The 21,116-nt window shown below is 42.8% G+C and overlaps 1 protein-coding gene across 3 annotated transcripts in view; it reads left to right on the forward strand.

Annotated features, from left to right (window-relative positions):
• Positions 1–21,116, forward strand: part of LOC135216239 (vacuolar protein sorting-associated protein 72 homolog) — a 47,700-nt gene that overhangs the window by 13,882 nt on the left and 12,702 nt on the right. For 2 of the 3 annotated variants that reach the window (XM_064251396.1, XM_064251397.1), the window contains exons 7-10: positions 7,070–7,269; positions 7,841–7,964; positions 9,672–10,035; positions 10,261–10,523. In XM_064251396.1, the coding sequence (XP_064107466.1) occupies positions 7,070–7,269; positions 7,841–7,964; positions 9,672–10,035; positions 10,261–10,523 (951 nt within the window). Of the gene's footprint in view, positions 1–7,069; positions 7,270–7,840; positions 7,965–9,671; positions 10,036–10,260; positions 10,524–11,808; positions 11,958–21,116 lie in introns of all 3 variants that reach the window. The other variant, XR_010314835.1, reaches the window with a different exon arrangement.

Genomic DNA, 21,116 nt, shown 5'->3' on the forward strand with positions numbered 1-21,116 from the left:
ACAAAAGCTCATTTACAAGATATTGCACTTTCATTCCTTGATTGTTGTCCGCTATCTTCCTCATTGTCATTGTCATCCTTGTATTTTTTTTTGCACTCAGCATACATGAAAATTTTTTTTGACAACCTGTATCTCAAAAGTAAGTTTTTTATTTTTATTTTGTAATTGAACTTTTATTGTTTATTCTTTATCCTATTCATTATTTATTCATATTTTTATGTATGCAACCTACCAAGTAGTTACATAGCTATAGTTTCTAAAACCGTCGGCAGCTAGAAATTTGCGGAAGCGCTAGTTTGTTTTGGTCACTATCGGGGGAGTGAGGAACCAACACCGTCCGAAAATCAGTTGTTTCTGCCGGCTGGTACTGTCAACACAGTTTCAGTAGCAGCAGAATTTTTGGAATTCTTTGCCGTTGCTCATTGTTGGAGTTATTTGGTGAAGTACTCTGAATATTGGAAGTTTTGTTTTCGGTGATAGCTATTTAGGAATTGAAATAGTTATAAATATTTTTGCACCGATATTCGCTAGTTTTGAATTGGTGTACATAATGTCAGACACTAGTTCATCTGGGATTAGGTATTGTAGTAAAGGCTGCAATACTAGGATCGCTAAAGCGGGTAATGATCCACATTCAGTTTGCACAGGTTGTGGGGGACAGACTTGTACACCAGATCAAACTTGTGGGGAGTGTATTAATTGGGATCAAAGAACTTGGAAGATCTTGACTAGTTACACGAACAAGTTAAAGAGAGATAAAAAGAGAAAAGTGGCTTCTAGAGCTAAAGCAAAAAGCTTAATTAGTCAGGAATTGTCTAATGATAATTTGTCTCTTTCTGAACATTCCCCTCCACCTGTCATTCCCAGTCCTAATCATGGCTCTCTCACACCCGTACCCGATGCTGTGGCCAATTTAGAGGCAAGAGTCGATCAGAAATTTTCGATCATGCTCCAAGCAATGGAGAAATTAGGAGCGTCCGTGAAAACCCTAATGGACAAGGTAAGTGGTGAAGTGAGTGCAAGTGTAAGTGTGGTGGAGGAGGTGGCTGTTCAGCCCACTGATTCTCCTAGGCAAAGGTCCCTGTCAAACTCCCCAGAACCTGGGAGGAGGCATACTGGTAGCCCAAGGGAGGTTAGTGGGGTCTGCCCACGAGCAGTCGCCCCTTCAGGCGATTCTGTTGACAAATCCCAGGCGCCCGTGGCGATTCCATGACAAGTCCCGTTCATTGAAAAGGAGGGCTCGTAAGTTGTCTCCCTCTCTAGTCCCCTGTAAAAAGGCTAGCCCTTTACGGAAAGAACAGCCTTCGTGTAGTTTTTGGGACTCTCCAGAGAGATTCTCTCAGGATACGGTAGGAGAGGGACGTCGTAGTGAGAGGAGGATCCTCTCTCATCCTCTAAGTCGAAGTCGTCGTCGAGAAAGTCTTCCTCTAGCAGACGTTCAGAGGTGAAGAGTACGGGGAAGAGTAGACATCTGGAGATGTCTTCAGCACCGGTCCGCACCTGTAATACTGAAGGACAGGTAAGACTGCCATCAGTCCCTCATGTAATTCCCGAGACTCCTGGGAGACATCTTCAGCGTTCGGAGCATGAGAACCCGCCGACTCCCGAGCACCCATCAGCGCCACAGTTTGCCCGCTCGCCAGAGCAGCCTTTGGCACCCGGAACTTTCGCGCGACGTTAGAACAACCTTTGGCTTCTGAGCGTCCATTGGCGCCCAGGAATACAGTTGCAACCGAGCGCCCACTAGCGCCCGAGAATCCATGAGCACCCGAGCGTCCAAGAGCGCCCATTAGCGCCCGAGCATCCACAGGTATTTATGCAACCAAGTGCACAGAGGGACCAGTCTGAAGCGCTCGGACAGTCTGTCATCAATTTCAGCTTCGGGCCTACTGACAGGACTTCAGGTGACAGGTGATGGCTGCCCCCAATCCTTCTCTGTCAGCCATCCAGATTAAATTAGACAAGCATTTTGGGCTTTATTCAATCTGTGGCGCCCCCTATCCAACCTGTAGAGACCTTATCACCTATTTCTACAGCTGAAGAAGAAGGAAAAGGAGAAGAGGAGGATAAAGAGTCTTCTCTCACTGCCTTCAAAGCCTTGCTTTTTTACTTTGTAGACAATTTTTCAGATTCATTCTCGCCAGTAACCCCCATGTCTCCAGTGTCTTCTTACATGAGGGACAACCAGGAAGACTCCAGGAAATTACCGAAACTAGTACTGTCCTTTTCGGCTCGAAAAGCGTTTTAAGGAAATTAACCGTTGGCTTGAGGAGAAGAGGGATCAAGGCAAGGTCAACTTCTGCTTCCCTCCTTGTCTTTCAACTAGGAGACACTTGTGTTACGAAACCGGAGAGGCGCTCTCTCTGGGTGTGTCTGCCTCTGCCCAGGGAGACTTCGCGCGTATTGACTCGGCGAGAAGATCGGCTTTCAACTCGGCCAAGATAATGTTTACGACATCAGAATTAGACCACCTCATTAAGAATATCTTTAAGGTATTCGAAGTTTTTAGTTTCCTAGACTGGACAGTAGGAGCCTTGGGACGTAAACTGAAGAGCTATTCAATGTTGAGTGAGGAAGCTTTTACAGACATTTCGGGAGTGATCTGTTTAGATAAGGGGATTAGAGACAGTTCTGCGGAACTAGCCTCTCTCTTCATGTTAGGTATCCTAAAGAGGAGAGAACTATGGTGTTCTTTTATATCCAAGGGAGTATCTTGTACCCAAAAGTCTGCCTTGTTGTATTTGCCCTTGGATAAGAAGCACCTGTTTCCAGAAGAGACAGTAGTGCTAGTTGCCTCCGAATTGCAGAAGAAAGCAACACAGGATCTTCTCTTGCAATCCACTAAACGGACTGGAGAAAATATCCCTTGTGTACGCCCCTCACCAGCCAGCCGAGGACAACCCTTTGGGGCAGAGGATTTGGTAGATATTTTCCAAGATCAAGGGGCAGAACACGTTTCACCCTTAAATCTATTAAAAAATCCTCAACCAACCCCTCGACCAAGAAGTAGTGTATCAGTCCTTCGTGTGCCAGTAGGAGTGAGGCTCCATCATTTTTGGGAAGAATGGGAAGCAAGAGGGGCGGAACCTTGGATCGTAAAGGTTTTAAGAGAAGGATACGATATTCTGTTCAAGAGAAAGCCACTGTTATCAGGCTCTCCGATAGCTTTGACAGCTTACTCAGAAAATTCAAAGAAGTTCATCGCCTTTTCGGAAGAGGTTTCGTCTCTCTTGCAAAAGAAAGCAATAGAGTTAGTAGAAGAGCCACTAACACCAGGGTTTTACCATCGTCTGTTCGTTGTCCCCAAGTCATCGGGGGGATTGAGACCCGTATTGGACGTAAGCACTCTGAACCTTTATGTGTAAAAGACAAAGTTCAAGATGGACGAATCAGTCTGTCCTTTCATCAATCCGTTAAGGGGATTGGATGATCTCCATCGATATGGAGGATGCATATTTTCACATCCCAATACACCAAAACTCAAAGAGGTTTCTGCATTTTGTCTTCAGGGACAAAATATACCAGTTCAGAGCGCTGTGTTTCAGGCTTTCGACCGCACCACAAGTGTTCACCCGAGTGCTAGCTCCCATTGCGAAATGGTTACATCTAGTTGGGATAAGGATATCCCTTTACTTGGACGAGGAGAGGTGCACGGAGGACCTTCAGAAAACCCTGACTTTAGCTCAGGATCTAGGACTGTTAATAAACAAACGAAAGTCGCAGTTACTCCCCAGTCAGGAATTAGTCTGTTTGGGGATGAGGATCAACTCAGTGAGTTTTCAGGCTTTTCATCCCCACAAAGAATCGAGTCATGCCTACAGAAGGTAGAGAAATTTTTAGTTCTCCAGGAATGCTCTGCAAAGGAATGGATGAGTCTTTTGGGCACTCTATCCTCAATAGAACAGTTCGTGACACTAGGGAGACTGCTTTTGAGGAACCTACAGTTCTTCCTCAGAGCGAATTGGAACGGGAGAAGTTTCTGGACTCTTTTGTGTTCCCTATCACACAGGAAATAAAGGAGGACCTGCAATGGTGGAAGTTAAGAGACAGACTTGCGGAAGGGAGATCCCTCCTCCCACAGAGCCCCAACCTAGTGTTCTTTTCAGACGCATCAGATCAAGGTTGGGGAGCGATTCTGGGGGAAAAAGAAGTATCAGGCGTTTGGAATGCAGAACAAAAACAGTGGCATATAAATCAGAAGGAACTGACTGCCATCCACTGGGGATTGCTGAAGTTCGCAACAAAGTAGTGGCGATACTCTCGGACAGCACGACAGCGCTCTCCTACATAAAGAAACAAGGAGGGACACACTCGTTTTCTCTTTGCTAGATGGCAAGGAGCCTGCTGGTATGGGCGAATTGGAATCAAACCACGTTTATTCCTAGGTTCGTTCAGGGGAAACTCAATGTTCTCGCGGACGAACTGAGCCGCAGGAGGCAAGTACTTCACACGGAATGGATGATGAACCCAGTGGTATGCCTTGAATTGTGGAAACTCTGGGGGAAACCTATGATAGATCTGTTTGCCCCGGCAAGAAACCATCGTCTCCCCCTTTATTGTTCACCAGCCCCGGACCCGAAAGCATGGTCGACAGATGCGATGCTTTTGGATTGGTCGAACAAAGACTTGTATGCTTTTCCTCCATTCAAGATGGTGAGAGAAGTCGTCAACAAATTCGGAACGCATCACAATGTTTCGATGACTCTCATTGCTCCATTCTGACCAGCGCAGGAATGGTTTCCAGATCTTTTAGATCTTCTAGTGGATTGGCCAAGGTTACTTCCTCAGAGAACAGATCTACTCAGACAACCCCACTTCAGGAGGTTCCATCAAGGACTATCCACTCTGTCTCTTAACCGTTTACAGACTGTCTGACAACTCTTACGAGCAAAGGGGTTTTCAAGAGAAGCGGCGAGAGCTATTGCGCAGTGCAGAAGGGAATCTTCAAGTAAAGTCTATCAGGCAAAGTGGGCTGTGTAAAGAGCATAATGTTTCGTCTTCTAAAACAACTATAACAGAAATAGCAGATTTTCTTTTATATTTGAGAACAGATAGAAATCTGTCTACTGCGACTATCAAAGGCTATAAGGCGATGTTGGGACCTGTTTTCAAGCACAGAGGATTGGAAGTGTCGTCGAATAGAGATCTTGCAGATCTCATTAAGTCCTTCGATATAGAAAAACCCAAAGGTTCGAAGATATTATCTTGGAACCTAGATGTAGTACTTAAGCGGCTGTCGGAAACTCCGTGTGAGCCATTGCAAAGAGCATCGTTGAGAGATTTGACGAGAAAGACCTTATTCCTAGTAGCCCTTTCTACAGCTAAAAGAGTGAGTGAAATAAATGCCATGGACAAGAGAATAGGCTTTGCACAGGGTAAGGGGTGCGCATTAACCTTGGGGTTTTTGGCAAAAAACGAGATCCCGTCCAAACTGTGGCCTCGTTTGTTCAGTATCAAAAACCTCACAGACTTGGTAGGACCGGAAGAAGAGAGAGGTTACTCTGCCCGGTCAGAGCTCTGAAATGTTATTTAAGAAGGACAGAGAAAGTTCAGGGCCTGTCCGATCGTTTATGGTGTTCAGTAAGGAATCCGGCATGCCCGATGTCTAAAAACGCCCTGGCGTTCTTCTTACGTAGCATAATTGTAGATGCTCATTCACAAGTGAAAGAAACTGACCTTAATAAACTTAAAGTGAAAGCTCACGAAGTAAGAGCAGTGGCAACCTCTCTCGTTTAAATGTAAATCAGTATTCGCCTCGCATTACTTGAGTGATATTGAAACAGTATATGAAAATTGCAGTACCCTGGGTCCGTAGTTAGAGGCGGGCACAGCAGTGGGTAAGGGTGTGTAGGAAGTCATACCTTCCTAGCCTATATCTTCGCCTTGAACGAGGTTGTTGAGTTTTTTAGGGGAGCCTGGAGGTACTATGGATGTACTAGGAGTACCCTTCAGTCAAGTGTAGAGTTGAGTATGAATTTTATGGTTATGGTTGAGGTGATAGGTTTTTTACTCTGGTATCATTTGGTTATTTGGTACTGCACCTTGGGCAGGGGCATCCTTTGGTTGACCATGCTAGCCATGGACATTCCTTAGCTGCATGGGTCCCACTGTTTAGAGGACGAGCCATGGCTATACCGCCACGTCCCTATAAGTTAAGACGAGCGACTTCTAGAGGCAGTAATCAACTGTTCAGCTCTCTTAACAGGTAAGGAACCAACAAGCATCTGCATGGATGCTAGCACTAAATATATATTTTGTATTTATTAAATTTTAAAAAGTTATGAGCATATCCATGGATCCCACCTCCTACAATGTGGGATTCAGTTATGTAACTACTTGGTAAGTTGCATACATAAAAATGACTTTTTTATGATAAAATAAGACTTTATGTATACTTACCAAGTAGTTACATGATCAAAGCCCGCCCTCCTCTCCTCACATGGATAATAGGGCATAAACAACTGATTTTTGGACGGTGTTGGTTCCTCACTCCCCCGATAGTGGGCGGGGGTATCACCTGACCAAAACAAACTAGCGCTTCCGCGAATTTCAAAAATTCTAGCTGCCGACGGTTTTAGAAACTATAGCTATGTAACTACTTGGTAAGTGTACATAAAATCTTATTTTATCATAAAAAAGTAATTTTTTTTCTTCACTTATGCATAAATAAGCAGTAGCAGTAACATAATCAACTAGGTAAGGGGCACTTAAACCATCCAGTTATGGAACTAGTAAATGTATTGTTGGAAAAAGTATATAATCATTTATAGATTGTAGAAGGCATTCAAGATAACTAAGTTTTTAACCTCTATATTATAAGGATCATTCAGCAAAAAATAAATATGTACATGATTTTGAGATTTTGGGATAAACACCAAAACTGGGCAGGATAGGAACTTCAAATTTTAGCTGGTTGGTGAGAGAACATGCCTATACAATAATTTAAATGGTATATGAACCTTGACAATTTTATGATAATTTAATGTTTTGTGAAATATTACCTTCTTTAAATTAAAGTTATGCATTTCCTTGTAAAGCAATTCTTAATTTTGGTTTATGTAATTTGCAGGAGCATTTGGTAGACTCAATAGATGTTTTGAAAGCTTCCAACATTAACAGTGAAAATCAGCTGGTACGTAAAACTCCCAGCAAACCGGTGGAAAAATGTGAAAGGTCTTTCATTACATTTTCTAATGAGGGGACATATAAGAGGGTTTTTCGTAAAATCAAACCCAAATTAGTACAAAAGAATGTCTGCCCCATCACAAGGTGAGTACCAAAGTAAAACTTCTTTACATATTCAGAATTCAAAGTAAGATTGTAAAAGTTAAAAGACTTTTCTAGATAATGTACTGTTGTTGATATTTACAAAATTATTTTTGAAATAATGTTAAACAGTAATTATTAATAGGATTAATCTCAGGATAATCTCCTTATCCATGTAAATGATTTTTACTTAGAATACTCGAATAGTTTGCATTTTAAGCTACTTTTAATATGTTGCCAGTGATTTGGTGCATTTCATCATTTATAAATGTAGTATGGTTTTCTGTTGATTAGTCATTATAGAACTGTAAGACTTGAGTCTGTGATATGACAAAATTTATTTTCTTGGTTTTTCAGTCCTCTCTTTCAGAGAACTTTTTCTGAGAACACTTTGTGAAAAATAGACACAGCAAGTGGTTGGTTTGGGTTGGAAAACTTGATCTCACCTTATTAAGCATTGCAGATATTCTTGATGCTTTTCATCATTTCAAGTATGTATACTTAAGTTGCCAAATATAACGTTTCAGTGGATATGAAAATGCAGTCTTCAGTTGTGGAATATTTATTGTTTCAGGTTGCCAGCGAGGTACTTTGATCCTGTAACACAGTTACCGTATGCCACACTACAGGCTTTTCGTGTGTTACGTGAGGCATATTACCAACAACTCGAGGATAAAGGTGATCGGAATAATAAGGATGTAAGTGTTACTTTTCAATCTTTCTGGTTAGCTACACCATTGGGATAATTTTAAAATTCGTTGATGATTTTACAAATCCGTTATGTAACCATAGTTTCCAAATGCTTTTTACTTAGAGCAACAAAATCCCAGTGAATGAAGCTGTTGTTAAGCGGTTGAAACTTTTTGTTGAAGAGGTCCTTAACTCTCATACCTAAAACTCTTGTTAATGCAGCAACCCAAAGCAGTGATTTTAGAATGTTACTAGTTTTTTTTTACTAAACCATTTTTAGTAAAATAGCCTCATTTTGTGGAACACCATGAAGCACTGAAGGCAAAATTTTCAAGTAGAGAAAATACTACTGCATATTCCACCAACAGAAAGCTATCACTTACTTAGTGCCACACTCCTTGCAAAAGGAAGTGGAAGGAAGGAATCCTTTAAGATGATTATTAATTGTACATAAAACTTATATTATGAGAACAATAAGGTATTTGACAATGTCTGTAGAGTGAGGTTATATAAGAGGTCTTTGTTCACTGGTAGTATTTCCATTGAATATGTAAAACTAATTGAAATTTGCCATAAACGAATTAAATAAAAATGTTTTTATTGCAAAGGTAATGATGTTGAGGGTGGGTGGAACTAATAATTTTATAGATTGGACAAAATCCGTATGAATTATGCATTATTGAAACCCAACAGTTGGGTAATATTTCTGGGGTATAACAAGCATCATTAACCTTGTAATACTAATTCCTGATTCATGTATACCTTTACTGAAGTCACCTAAATGTAAAAAAAGAAAGAAATAAAAAGTGGTTTCCTTTATGAAATCTGTAAGGACAGTATTTATTAACAAAGAATCTTGAAATTGATTTACTCCTACATTTCAAAGTGGCAGGAGCCCCAGGAAACTAAAGAAGTCTTTATAAATATGATTATTATTAGTGTTGAAATTTGTATTGATTGATTTTTAATCAGGTGAGAACTAGAGCAAGGAAAAGTTGTTCATATGCGAAACAAAACTTCGGTCTTGATATTAGGACAGTCTTTTAGCACCAGCTGGAAATCCGGTAAAATTAATTTGAAAAAACTTGTGTAGTCTAGGAACTATTTGCATCTGTGCTCTTGATCACGGGGTATGTGGGAGCTCCCACAATGCCTTGGGCATCCTGTGAGTGCATCAGTTACTTCCTTACTGCCTTTAAGAGAGGATGTGATTACTCTCTGTCTCTTTAAAGCTGGTTTAGTTTGCCATTTTTTCTTTTTAATCTTTTCTCTTGGTGTTCTCAGTGTGTGTGATCTTGTAGGTTTGTATAAGTTGTGAGAGATCATGGAGTGTATTGCCTCGCCAACGAAGAAATTTTAAATTTAAACTGCCAGGTGGAAGGAAGTTAAAAGGACTGAATGGTAAGTCAATGGCAGGAAGTAGTGTTACTGGAACTTTGTGTGTGTGTGTGTGTGTGGTGTTAACCTCCTCTGAAGCTGTACATAAGATAACTGTAATTATTTATTTCATAAGTTGTTACTATAAATTACATTATCTGTACAAACCCCAAAATGTTTGTAGTGTTTCCAAACTCATTGTCTTTACGATAAATGACCTCACTGCCATGTTATTTTTATTTATAGCGTTATGTCTTTGCATGGTTCAGTCATGTTTGCAATTGTAACAGTTTGATTTCTTGAATATTTTGGTTTCTTAATGACTATTTTGGTTTTAGGTAGCTAAATGGTTAGCATGGCGACGAGAATATAAGAAGGCACGTGCATCAGCCCAAAACATTAAACCTACTGTAACACCAGTGCAACCTGCAACAAATTCAGCTACCCCAGTTTCAGTAGCACGACCAGTAACTCAGGCTGCTCCTATACCAGTATCATCGGCATATACATCAGCCATCACTTTAGCTACCACTCCCACCTCAACTGTCACCTCTGTTGCTGCTGTGGCACAAATACTTCGATCTGCTGTGTCAGCAACTAGTGCTATGCCAACGACTATTCCAACTACTTCAATAGCAACTGTGCCAACCTCTCTTCATATACCTCGACCTGCAGTAACAGCTGTTACTAACGCACAGACAGGTACAATATACTTTTCTGTATAGTTTTGTGTTGATGTTTTGGACAAGTTAATGAGATATATTTTGTTAGTGTTATTTTATGGAATATAAGTACTATTATGGAACTATGAGTCATTTCTCTTACTATGATGTAAAAAAGACTTCAGTAATTGATTTGACTCCTTTTATGGTTGGAGTTTCTTTATTTTTTTAAAATTATGCATTTTTTATTTGATCCTGAATTCAGGTGGAGGATTTACTAATCTTCAAGGGCAGACAGTTCAGTTGGTGCAGACAGTTGGACGTAACATGGGAACTGCAGTGCGTCCAAGCCATCAAATGGTGGTTGTAACTAGCGCAGGTCCAGCAGGTGGTCTCCAGCTTGGTGGAGCCAATCTTTTGGTTCAGGGAGGAACAGGAGGTACTACAAATCTGCTGGTCCAAGGCAGTGCTTCCGGTACTGTTGGTAATCTTCAAATTGTCCAGGCTGGTGGAGGAAGTGGTGTGCAGGTATGGTTTCACTTGAGTCTTTTTTTATTTTTTTTTATTTTTTTTTATTCATATATATTTGTCTTGACCTGAGAACTCCTGATGGAAGTACTGTTCAGATTTATTTCATAAGTATTGATTCGTTTCCTCTCCTTTTGTGTTGCCATTTTTATTGGTGTATGTGCACCTTTGTGAAAAGTTTTATGTAATCTTACTGTTGTCCTGTTTGGTAGTTTTGTGACAAGGAAATGTATTTACTTGTATCCTATTAGGAAAACTACATTCATCATGTCTCTTTGTTGATAGAACACTTGTAGGTGGAATCACAAGTGGTATGATTCAGGAAATTTTATTTAGGCCAGTTTTTCATTTAGGTAAATTGGATAAGATTATTTTACATTTTAGTGATAGCTTTTGATCAAATATTTGTAATGCAAAGTGACCCACTAATAGGCATGCATTAGATTTATTGAAAGAGGAGGCAAGTACATTTTTACAAGTGTATATACTTTTGTAATGTTTGACTTTATGTAATGTGCAACCACTGCTCCCATTTTTCTCCTAAAATTAATGAATATTATACTTCAAGGTAAGTTTAAGTCCAGATTTTCCTAGGCCTCCAAAAAGATAAATACTATACCAGGCCCATGTAAATGTTTGGAAGAAAACTTTGCTTTGTAGGCTACTTTGCTTATTACTATCAACATATCGTAAGCTATACTAAAGATTCTAAACTTAGTCTAGCCCCAAATTTTTTATTTTTCAATAGTCTACTTCACACAATGATCGACCCATAATTATCTGGGAAAGAAATCTTTAAAAGTTGAATATTACAGAAGTATATATGGTATTTGCTGTAATAGCCTCTTGAGCTGTCAGGGTAGAGTAATTGATGGGAGGCCAGTATAAGTTTTTAAATAGTTTTCCAGCATAAATGAAATATTTTAATTTGTTAAAAGAAGGTAAAAACTGCTTAATAGAGATGGTGAAAAGATAAGAGATGTTCAGGGGAAAGTTGTAGATGTATTTTGAGTGCAAATAGTTGAGATTCCCACTTTCCTCCATAAAATGGTTTCAGATGAAAATAACCAACTAGTTTCTCTCATTCGTTTGTGCCAAATAATTCTCAAGGTTAGGTTGTGACAGTTCTATATATATACATTTCCATAAAAGACTCGCTGAAGAATTTGTTTGGCATTAACTGCTAAAATATAGAACATGAGATAGCAGTGGAAGATATATAAACGAGATTTTGCATTTTGCTTTTGTTCACTCTTGTGTTTTTTTCCATGTTACTTCTGATAAGGCTAAGCAAGAAGAGCTTTGATGGTTCATCCAGTGAAATATGTGTAGGCTGCTACAAGTTAGTGCCCAAACTGCATCCACGTATCAAGTTGAAGGGTCAGAGTTTAATTTGGGTTACTAAATGTGCCAAGTTCTGCCAGCTTGATAAAGGTCAGAAAGAATTGGTCAAATATTTACCCATCGAAGGCCTGTGAGGAGAATTTTAAAGATATGCTTATGTAAACCTTTAACATGGCAGTCATAAAATATATGAATAATCTTTAATTCAGTTGCATAAGCCCTCTTCCTGATAAAATAGTGAACATCACACACCCTAGGGCTCATAAATTATCTGCTTATCATGGTATGTTTGTACATATTGACTTATATATGCCATAAGGTGCACATAGAGATGACTACTTCCTATTCTTCATAGATATGGGCCTGCTTTGTTCTTCCTTTGAATGCCACATTCTTAATGTCATTCCAGAAACTAACACCCTAAGCATTCAGTAGATGGTCAAAGGACAAGGTACTCTCGTAGAAACACATTGTGTTTACCTGGAAATGCACACTCAAAATTGCTCTTATAGAAACACTTCAGAATTTATGGGCCTAGCTCATATCTATTTTGACAACTATGAACCTGATCGGTTCTGTTAAATTTTGACAACAACTTTGTCTTATGAAATATTGAACCTTGTTTAGGCCATTTTTTCTAGGAGTGATTTTTTAAAACTAATCTAGGTATTTGTAGTTTTTGCATGAATCACATGTTTTAATCTGCTTATATTTCTGCAGACTAAATGGAAAGTGGATTTTAATAGGTCATTGTATACATGTAGGTTCGGTATCAGTAAAGTCTTTTGATACCATGAAAAAGGAAAAAATGAGTGCATTTTTTATATTCATGACTCTAACCCTAGGATACTTTATTTTAACTATGGGTATTTAAATAAGAGGTGTCTACTCATGATCAAGTACAAATCACATGTACGTATATGTGCTCAGTTTACTATTGCCTGCAGTTGTGAGGTTGTATCAAACCCTTGCAGTATGAAGCCAAGGTATCTGAAGGTGAAAAATACTCATGAGCAGAGTCAGAGTTTCTAGCCTATATGCACATATGTTAGTTGCCCAGTTCTGCTTTGTTTTGAATGGTGAATTTTCCTATTTTGATTGTTGCCTGTAGATATGTTAACCTTGATTATCTCCAGTAGGTAACTTATGAGAACAAATCCCTCAGGCAAGTCCTCTGTTAGTTATATGTGACTCTTGCCTTGTTAGAGTAAATTATAATTGTAGGACAGTTTATAATAATTGTGCATGACCAAATTTATTCATCAAACCTGTTAATCTTGTATACCTGTATTCATGTCACAAATGCTTTTGGGTTCTGTATGCCAGACAAAAGAAGGTAGTCTCAATACGCACGCAACCATATGGATCTTCAGGAGTGTCTCAGTCAGTTATCTCATATTTTGTGTAGACTTTTGTTTGTTGTAAGACTCCTGTGGTTTGAAGGAGACTTTTCACTAAATGATTTATACATCTTAGCTGGGTCAAAGAGATAGAACTTAATGTGACAAGTTGAGTTGACAGTGGTAGACTTGTGTTAGAAAACCGAAAGACGACCATCATCTTAAGAACCCTGAGGACCAAAGACTCCAAGGTAGTACATTGTTCTCCCAAACTTGCCTAAAACTCTGGAGACATGTTCCTACCAAAGAAAACCCAAGTTTGTTCATGAAACTTACCTGACAGATATATATATAGCTGTATTTCTGACGTCCGACAGAATTTCAAAATTCGCGGCACACGTAGTGGGGCGGTCAGGTGGTAGTACCATTCCCGCCGCTGGGGCGGCGGATATCAGGAACCATTCCATTTTCTATGCATATTTTTTCTGTCGCCGGTGCTGCAAACATCTGTTTACAGTACCTCCGTCTAGGATTTTTTCATTATCTCGCTAATATTATCTGGATTGACTTTTGGTATCGACTTCTGGATTGTTGGATTGGCACGCGGAATAGTGGATTGGTTTTTGATTTTGGATTGGCTTTTCTAGATTCAGTATGTCTGGATCAAGTTCGGGAAGTTTCAGTGTGTGTGTGAGGAGTGAATTTAAGGTGAGGCTTCTTAAACCTTCAGTTGATCCTCACACAGTTTGTATGGATTGCAGGGGGCATGTTTGCGTGGTTGATGATCGGTGCAATGAATGTAAGGATGGATGATGATAAATGGAGGATGTATGAGACCTATCGGCGTAAATTAGAGCGCGATAGAGTCAGGAGTCTTCCTCCAAGGGCAGCTCTACTAAAGGTAAGGATAGTAACATTTCTCCTCCTCTAACACCAGTAGATTTTGCCCAACCTAATCCTGTTTTGTTGCCTTCGGGCCCCAGTGCTGTGTCTGGAGAAGGTAACACCTTTCTCTGATTCTAGAGTCTATTCGTGCTCTCGAATCTAAAGTTTTGGCCCTAGAAACCGGCCCAGTGAAAGTTTGTGTTAGTGCCCCTAGTGTTGTGGAGGGGGCGTCAGATCGGCCCCATAATGCCTCTAGGCCTAGACCTCTATCGGACTCCCAGGACTCAGGGAGTGGGTATGTCGAAAGCCGCAAGAGGGTTACGGGGGCTACCCCAACCGATCTGGCGTCCCTTCGGCAGGCCTTGTTGCTAAATCCCAGGCTGCCAAGGAGCGCGCACGAGCGCGTATCCTGAAAGATTGCTTTTCGTCCTCCGAAGCGTCCTCCCCGCGCAAGGGGTGGAGCGCTCGGAGAGACTCGCGTCCCGTTGAAAAGGACTTTTCGCTTTGAGGACGCTTCACGTCCTATGTCTCCTCTTTCGTCAGAGGACGCTTTTATTTGACGCCCCCTTTCCTCCTCAGAGAGGAGGAAGGCTTTCTACCGATGAGGGACGTTCGTTTCCACGCACAGGCGTGTTTACCTGAGAGGCAGATAGCTGTACCTGCTAGAAGGAAGGCGGCGTCCCCTCGCCCCTCGCCCTTCTCGCAGTCTCAGTCCTGCCCCTTCTTTTGCTCCTTCGTCACCTACGAAGGATATCCTTGTGTCCCTTCAGGACCAGATTACGTCGCTGATGGCTCAGAGGACTTGCCCAGCAGCAGTCGAGCCTAAGCGTAGGAAGGACGTTCGGCTGCCCGTCAAGAGGACGAAGCGGCCTCATTCTCTCTCAGCTCGCTCGTCTCTCTCTCCGCCTCCGGATCGTCAACGTCTCGCTCTCCTAGCAGATCTTTTACTCTCAGGAGAAGACGCTCGTCAGGACGCTCGGCGTTCGAAGCAGGACGCTTTGCGCTCTCGGCAGTAGCGGTTTGACGACGCTCGGCAGGACGCTCCGGCGTTCTAGACAGGACGCTTTGAGCTCTCTTCAAGACTCTTTTAAGGACGCTCGGCAGGACGCTCGGCGCGGCGAAGCAGGACGCTTCTGGTAGACAGGACGCTTTTCCGCAGGACGCTCCGCAGACGCTCGCCGTGTGAAGCAGGACGCTTTTAGAGCGAAGCAGGACGCTTTGGAGACTGCAAGCAGGACGCTCGCTTGTCTAAGCAGGACGCTTTTGGCGCCGCTCGTCAGGAAGCTCGCGCTTCCTTTCGTAGGGGAGCTTCTGTTTAAGACAGTTAACGTGGCTTCTAAGGATGCTTCTCTTTCGGAAGATGTCCGTGCTCTAAAGATCAACGTACGGCTGCTTCCGTACCTGTAGTGGATACTTCCAACCAACGGAAGTCTTTATTCAGGATTGAGCCTAAGGGACGTACTCCCTCTCCTGATAGGCGTTCTCCAAGTTCCTCTTAGGGAGGAAGGGGAGCTTAGTAGTCCAGGGAGTTCCGTAGAGGAAGAACAGCCGGTAGCTTCAGCTGTCTCGGACTACAAGGTTCTTGTTAGGCTGTTACGTTCAGCATTCGGGGACAAGTTCCAGCCGACAGCCCCTAGGTCTCCTCCCTCACAACTTCGTCGTCCAAGACCGTAAAGACCCCTGAATTCGTCGAAATGAAGACGTCTCTGTCGACCAAGAGGGCGTTTAAGAAACTTCAAGACTTTATGTCCAGAAGGAAGGATCAGGGCAAGACCACTTTCGCCCATCCACCCTCTAGACTCGCCGGGGAAAGGAAAGGAGTTTGGTATGAGACCAAGGAGGATGTGGGGATAAAGGTCCCTTCGTCCGCGTTGGGTGACTTCTCCAGTTTAGTGGACGCCCAGAGGAGGGTCTCTCTTAGCGTCTGCTAAGGTGACCTGGACTCCGGTTGAGACTGACCACCACTTGAAGGGACTTCTTCAGTACCCCTTAATGTTTTTAATTTCCTAGACTGGTGTCTGGGAGTTTTGGACCTTCAGTCTAGAAGTCCTGATTCTCTCAGTCTGGGGGAGCTGTCCAGCGTGTTGTCATGTATGGACAAGGCCGTCAGGGATGGTTCGGAGGAGCTAGTTTTTCGAATTTTGGAACTGCCTTCCTGAAGAAAAGAGCACTGCTGTGCAATTTTACTGCTAAGTCGGTATCTCCCGCTCAGAAAGCGGAATTGCTCTTTGCGCCTCTTTCGGACCATCTCTTCCCCCAGGCTATGGTTAAAGGAATTCTTGCACAAGAGTTTGCAAGGAAAAAGGCAACCAGGAACCTCTTTGGTTCAGTCTTCAAGACGTCCAGCGGATTCCTTTCCCACGTCAACATCTCAGGCAAACCCCCTTAGAAAAAAAAGCAAAGTTCAAACCCCTTTTCGCCGGGGCAACACCCCTCGAAGAAGGCAGGCTTCCTCGAGGGAGGAGGTTTTTTTTTCCGAGAAGGCAAGAAGAGCTTTCCATTTCAAAACCGAAAAAAAAAAACAGCAAATGAAGATCTCGTTCCTTTCAGACAACGCCAGTCCGGGGCCAGACTGGAATTCTTTGCGGAAGTCCTTGGTAGGCAGAGAAGGAGTCGGATCCTTTGGACCCTCAAGATAGTAGAACAACGGGGTGGGGGTACAAAGAATCCCCTTTTCTTCCATCCTCCTCCTTTGACTTCAACTCACCAGGAGGGGAACCTCTTTCGCCAATTCCTATCAGGGAGAGAAGAACAAAAGTGTTCCTTTTCGATCTCTTAGGACCAGATGGTCGGAAAAAAAGAGGCGGTGGAACAAAAGTCTTGGACCTTAGGGGAGTCACCGGGACTTCTACAACAGGATTTTCGTTTTCCTAGTTGCCGAAGCAGTCCGTATCAGGTTGGCGCCTAGGTCCTGGATTGTGAAGGCAGGCTTAAAATCTTTTTGTAGAAAACGATAACAAAGTTCAGAAATGGGGAAGGGACGCCCTCAGTCGGGTTGCTGGGGGAGCATTGAGGACCAGGCCCGGGATATTGGATGGTGTCTCTTAGGACCTGCAGGAACGCATACTTCCACATCCCAGTCCACCCCTCTTTCCAAAGGGAAGTACCTGAGATTTCGTCCTTTGGACAAACAGGGTTTTGGCCCAGTTCCAGAAGCCCCCTTATTTGTTTTCGGTCCTTCAGCACGGCCGGCCCCAATAGGTTTTTCAACCAATGATTATGAGGAAAAATGGTAGCGAAGTGGCTCCATTCGTCAGGAATCAGGATATCCCTCCTATCCTCGACGATTGGCTGATCAGAGCGTAGGTCGTAGGCGGGAGGAAGTGTCTGAAGGGACCTTCAGGTTTACGCCTAGCCCTAGCAAAGTCTCTGGGTCTGTTTTGGTCAACACCGAAAAGGTCGCAATCTGGACCCCGAACCACCATGTCCATCTTGTATTCTGGGGATTCAGATAGGATTTCAAGTGGCTTTTTCGGGCGTTTCCATCCCAGGGAACGTCAGCGACTGGTGGGGTTAAGAGAAAAGTCGCCAGCCTTCTTAGGAGAAGAGAAAGCTGTTGTTTCGTTGGTGGTGAGGGACGTGGATTGAGGTCCTTGCTGGGCAACCATTTTCCTCACCTAGGAAAAGTTTGTCTCGCTCCGGGACGGGAAAGACTGCTACCATCAGGCCTCTTCAATTCTTTCCTTGCGAGGAAAGGAAATGGAACGTCCGAAAGGAAGGGGACCTGGAATGCCGATTCCTTAAGGATCTCCAACGAAGTAAAGCAGTACACTTAAGGAATGGTGGCTCGATCCCGCTTCAGAAAAGTTACGGATGGAGGGCCTCTCCTTAAATCTTCTGAAGCCACCCCGACCTAGTGTTGTTCTCAGACGGCTTACCACTTCGCGGTTGGGGAGGCAACACTAGGGGGGGAAGAAGTGTCAGGACTCCCTGGAGAGGGGAACAACAGGTAGACCATGGCACATAAATGTAAAGGTGGAAACTGGCCAGCGATATTTTCCTGTCGGCTGCAGTTTCTTCAAAGAAAAAAACTGTCCAAAGCCAAGGTTGTTCAAAGTTGCAACGCGGACAGTAACCAACAGCCCTTGCGTAATCTAAAGAATCAGGGAGGGGACTCGCTCCAAGATCCCTTTTTATCCTGGCGAAGGAAGTTTCTGCTATGGGCAGACGCAAGGCACATCAAGATCCTGACAAGAAATTCGTGGCCAGGGGGTTCAGGAATGTCAGGGCGGACCTTCCCACAGCCGCCAGGAATCAGATTCTTTAACCAACAGAATGGGGACCTTGCACCAGGAAGTCGCTGTTCAAAAAGTTTTTCATTGGAAATTTGTGGGGACGTCCTCCTAGTAGAACCTGTTCGCTACATCAAAGGACGAAGAGGCCTTCCTCTGTAATTGCTTTCCCCGGTTATGGGACCCAGGGGCAATTTGCAGTGGAAACGGAGCGGCTTGCTCTGGGAAACTGGGGACAGGAACCTGGGAAATCTTTTACGCCTTTCCCCCCATTCAAGATTTCAATTGGGGGACGTAATGAGGATAAAGTTCGCAGCGTCAAGGAAGGGACAAAAGGTTGACTCTGAATTTGGCCCCAATGTGGCCAAGCAAGAGGAGTGGTTTCCACCTAAGAGGTCAAATGACGTTCCTTTGTGGACCTTTCCCAAGAACGTTTGCCCTGGAGGGAGAGAATCTACTCAGACAAGCTCCCAACTTCAAAAAGGTTTCCAACCAAAAACCTCTCCGCTCTGGCCCTGACTGCGTTCAGGGGGACTATCGAAAAGCCTGGCCAAGAGCGAGGAGGGCCTTTTCAAAAAAGGCCAGCTGCCCGAGGAGCCAATCGCTAATGCTTCGAAGGGCGGAGCCTCTTCAAGAAGCTGTCTACCAGTTCTAAGTGGAACTTCCTTCAGGGCATGGTGCTAAAGAAGGAAGCGGAATTTTCCCTCTTCCACGACCTCTGTGAAATCAGAGAAGCAGATTTCTTACTCCTAATCTAAGGAAAAATGTGCAAAAAATTGGCCAGTTCCTACAATCAAGGGGTTATAGGAAGTATGTTGTCTTGCCGTTTTTCGCCACAGAGGGGAATGGGGACCTCTACCGACCAATTAAGGATCTGGCCACGATCTCTTAAGGTCGGTTGGAAAACTAACCAAAATTCCACAAGCAAGACCGCCCTCATGGTGAATTTAGATGTGGTGGTTTGAAACCATTCTGATGCTAACGGTCCCTTTGAGCCTCATTCCATGGAAGCTTCTTTCTTAAGGGACTTAAACGAGGAAAAAACCGGCTTTTTCCTAAACTTCTTTATGGGCCGACGCGGGAAAAGAGAGTTAGTGAAAATCCAAGCGTTCAAGGTAAGCCTAGTGGGTTTCCAAAGGGAAGACAGCCGCTGTCTGCTCGTTGAAACCCTTCTTTTCTTGGATAAGAACGAGAAAACCGTCTCTAATCCTTGGCCAAAGAGCTTTGAAAAATCAAAATGGAATATCGAGTCTCGTTGGGGGTCAAGAACCAGAAGAGCAGCCCTGTGCCCTGTCAGGGCTCCTCAAGTTCTATGTGAATAGGGGACTAGAGAGATAAGGAAGGTACCCCTCAGGTAATCTCCTGGTGCTGAGGTTGAAGAGGGGGGACCGGATGTTTTGCCCGTCTTTTTGTCGAAAGAATGCTGTTGCTTTCTTCTTGAGGAGGGGGACGTCAAATTAAAGAGGCTCATTCATCCTTGCCCAAAAAAAAAAGAAGGGACTGATATGAGCCTCTTTAAAGTGAAAAGCTCCAACGAAGGTCAGAAGCCGTAGCTACCTCTCTTGCCCTTCCAAAAGGAAAACAATGTCTAATGCAAGAAGATATTCTTGATAGCACCTTCTGGAGGAGCAATTCCGTATTCGCGCCCTCACATTACCGTCCGGGATGTGAGGACGATTTACAAAGGAGAAGAATTGTAGTTCTTTGGGACCTTACATTTTCGGCCAGGGACAAACAGTTTTTGGGGGGCCTGGAAGGTTAGCCTTCTCTCCCTATTCCCTTAGCTTTAAGTTTTAGGTTTAGTTTTAATTGTGTTTTTTTGGTTGATGGTGAGATCTTCTGTGAAAATCTCCCATTCCATAGTGTTTAAAACCTCTTCATCCCCCAGTTTGTTTCCAGGTAGGTGGGTACCACAATTCAAGTCTACTACACCGCACCGGGGTTTTTTGCATAAAAGGTGGTTATGCGTTAGTACCACCAAAACTCCTCTTTTCAGGATAGGGACTTCCAATCATTCGGTAATTTCGGTTTGAAGAGGTTTGGAGCAACAAATAAAGAACAGTTATGACGATGCCAGACCGTATGATGAACCCAAAAAAAAATATAATTATTTTGCTTATAGTAGTGTGTAGGTGACAGATGAACTTGCGTCCCTCAACAAAAATTCACAAAACCAGACAAGCGTAAACTGGTAAAAACTTCCTACCCAAGTAAAAAACCCCCATGTTGGTATCATCATTTACTGGTATTTATTATTTATTCACATTAACATTTAAAATATAAAAGATATGAACACCCAGATAATGAAGGGTAAGAAATAAAAGGCCTTATAGTACTTTATATATATTAAAAAAACCCAACCAGAGAAAAGCGGATTTTTTTTCTGAGGAACAAGAAACCTTGAAAAATTAGGTTTTAGGACAAAACCCCTTGGATGCCCCCTAAAGTTGTTTTCTGTGATGAAACTAAAGCTTAGGAAAACGTTTAGAAAATGGACCATTGAACCAATTTATTGAAAGATATAGCTATAAATTTGCGAAATTTCCATATTTATTGGCGGGGCTTTCCTTTAGTTTTTGTCTTTTTTTTGTTATTACGTGCTATATTTACGGGTTCTAATTTGGATAATAAAAACTTTAATGTGCAATGTTCCAAGGTGCGATTTATTTACCCAAACAATTCTGTTTAAGACCGAAATTTCCTAAAAAATTCAAGACCGTAGTTTTCTCCCAGACCACCAGTGTCCCTTGTACAAGGGACACCTGAGTTTACCCATTTTTTTTTCCATAAAA

This window comes from Macrobrachium nipponense, chromosome 6 (genome assembly GCF_015104395.2).
Source record: "Macrobrachium nipponense isolate FS-2020 chromosome 6, ASM1510439v2, whole genome shotgun sequence".
Lineage (NCBI taxonomy): Eukaryota > Metazoa > Arthropoda > Malacostraca > Decapoda > Palaemonidae > Macrobrachium > Macrobrachium nipponense.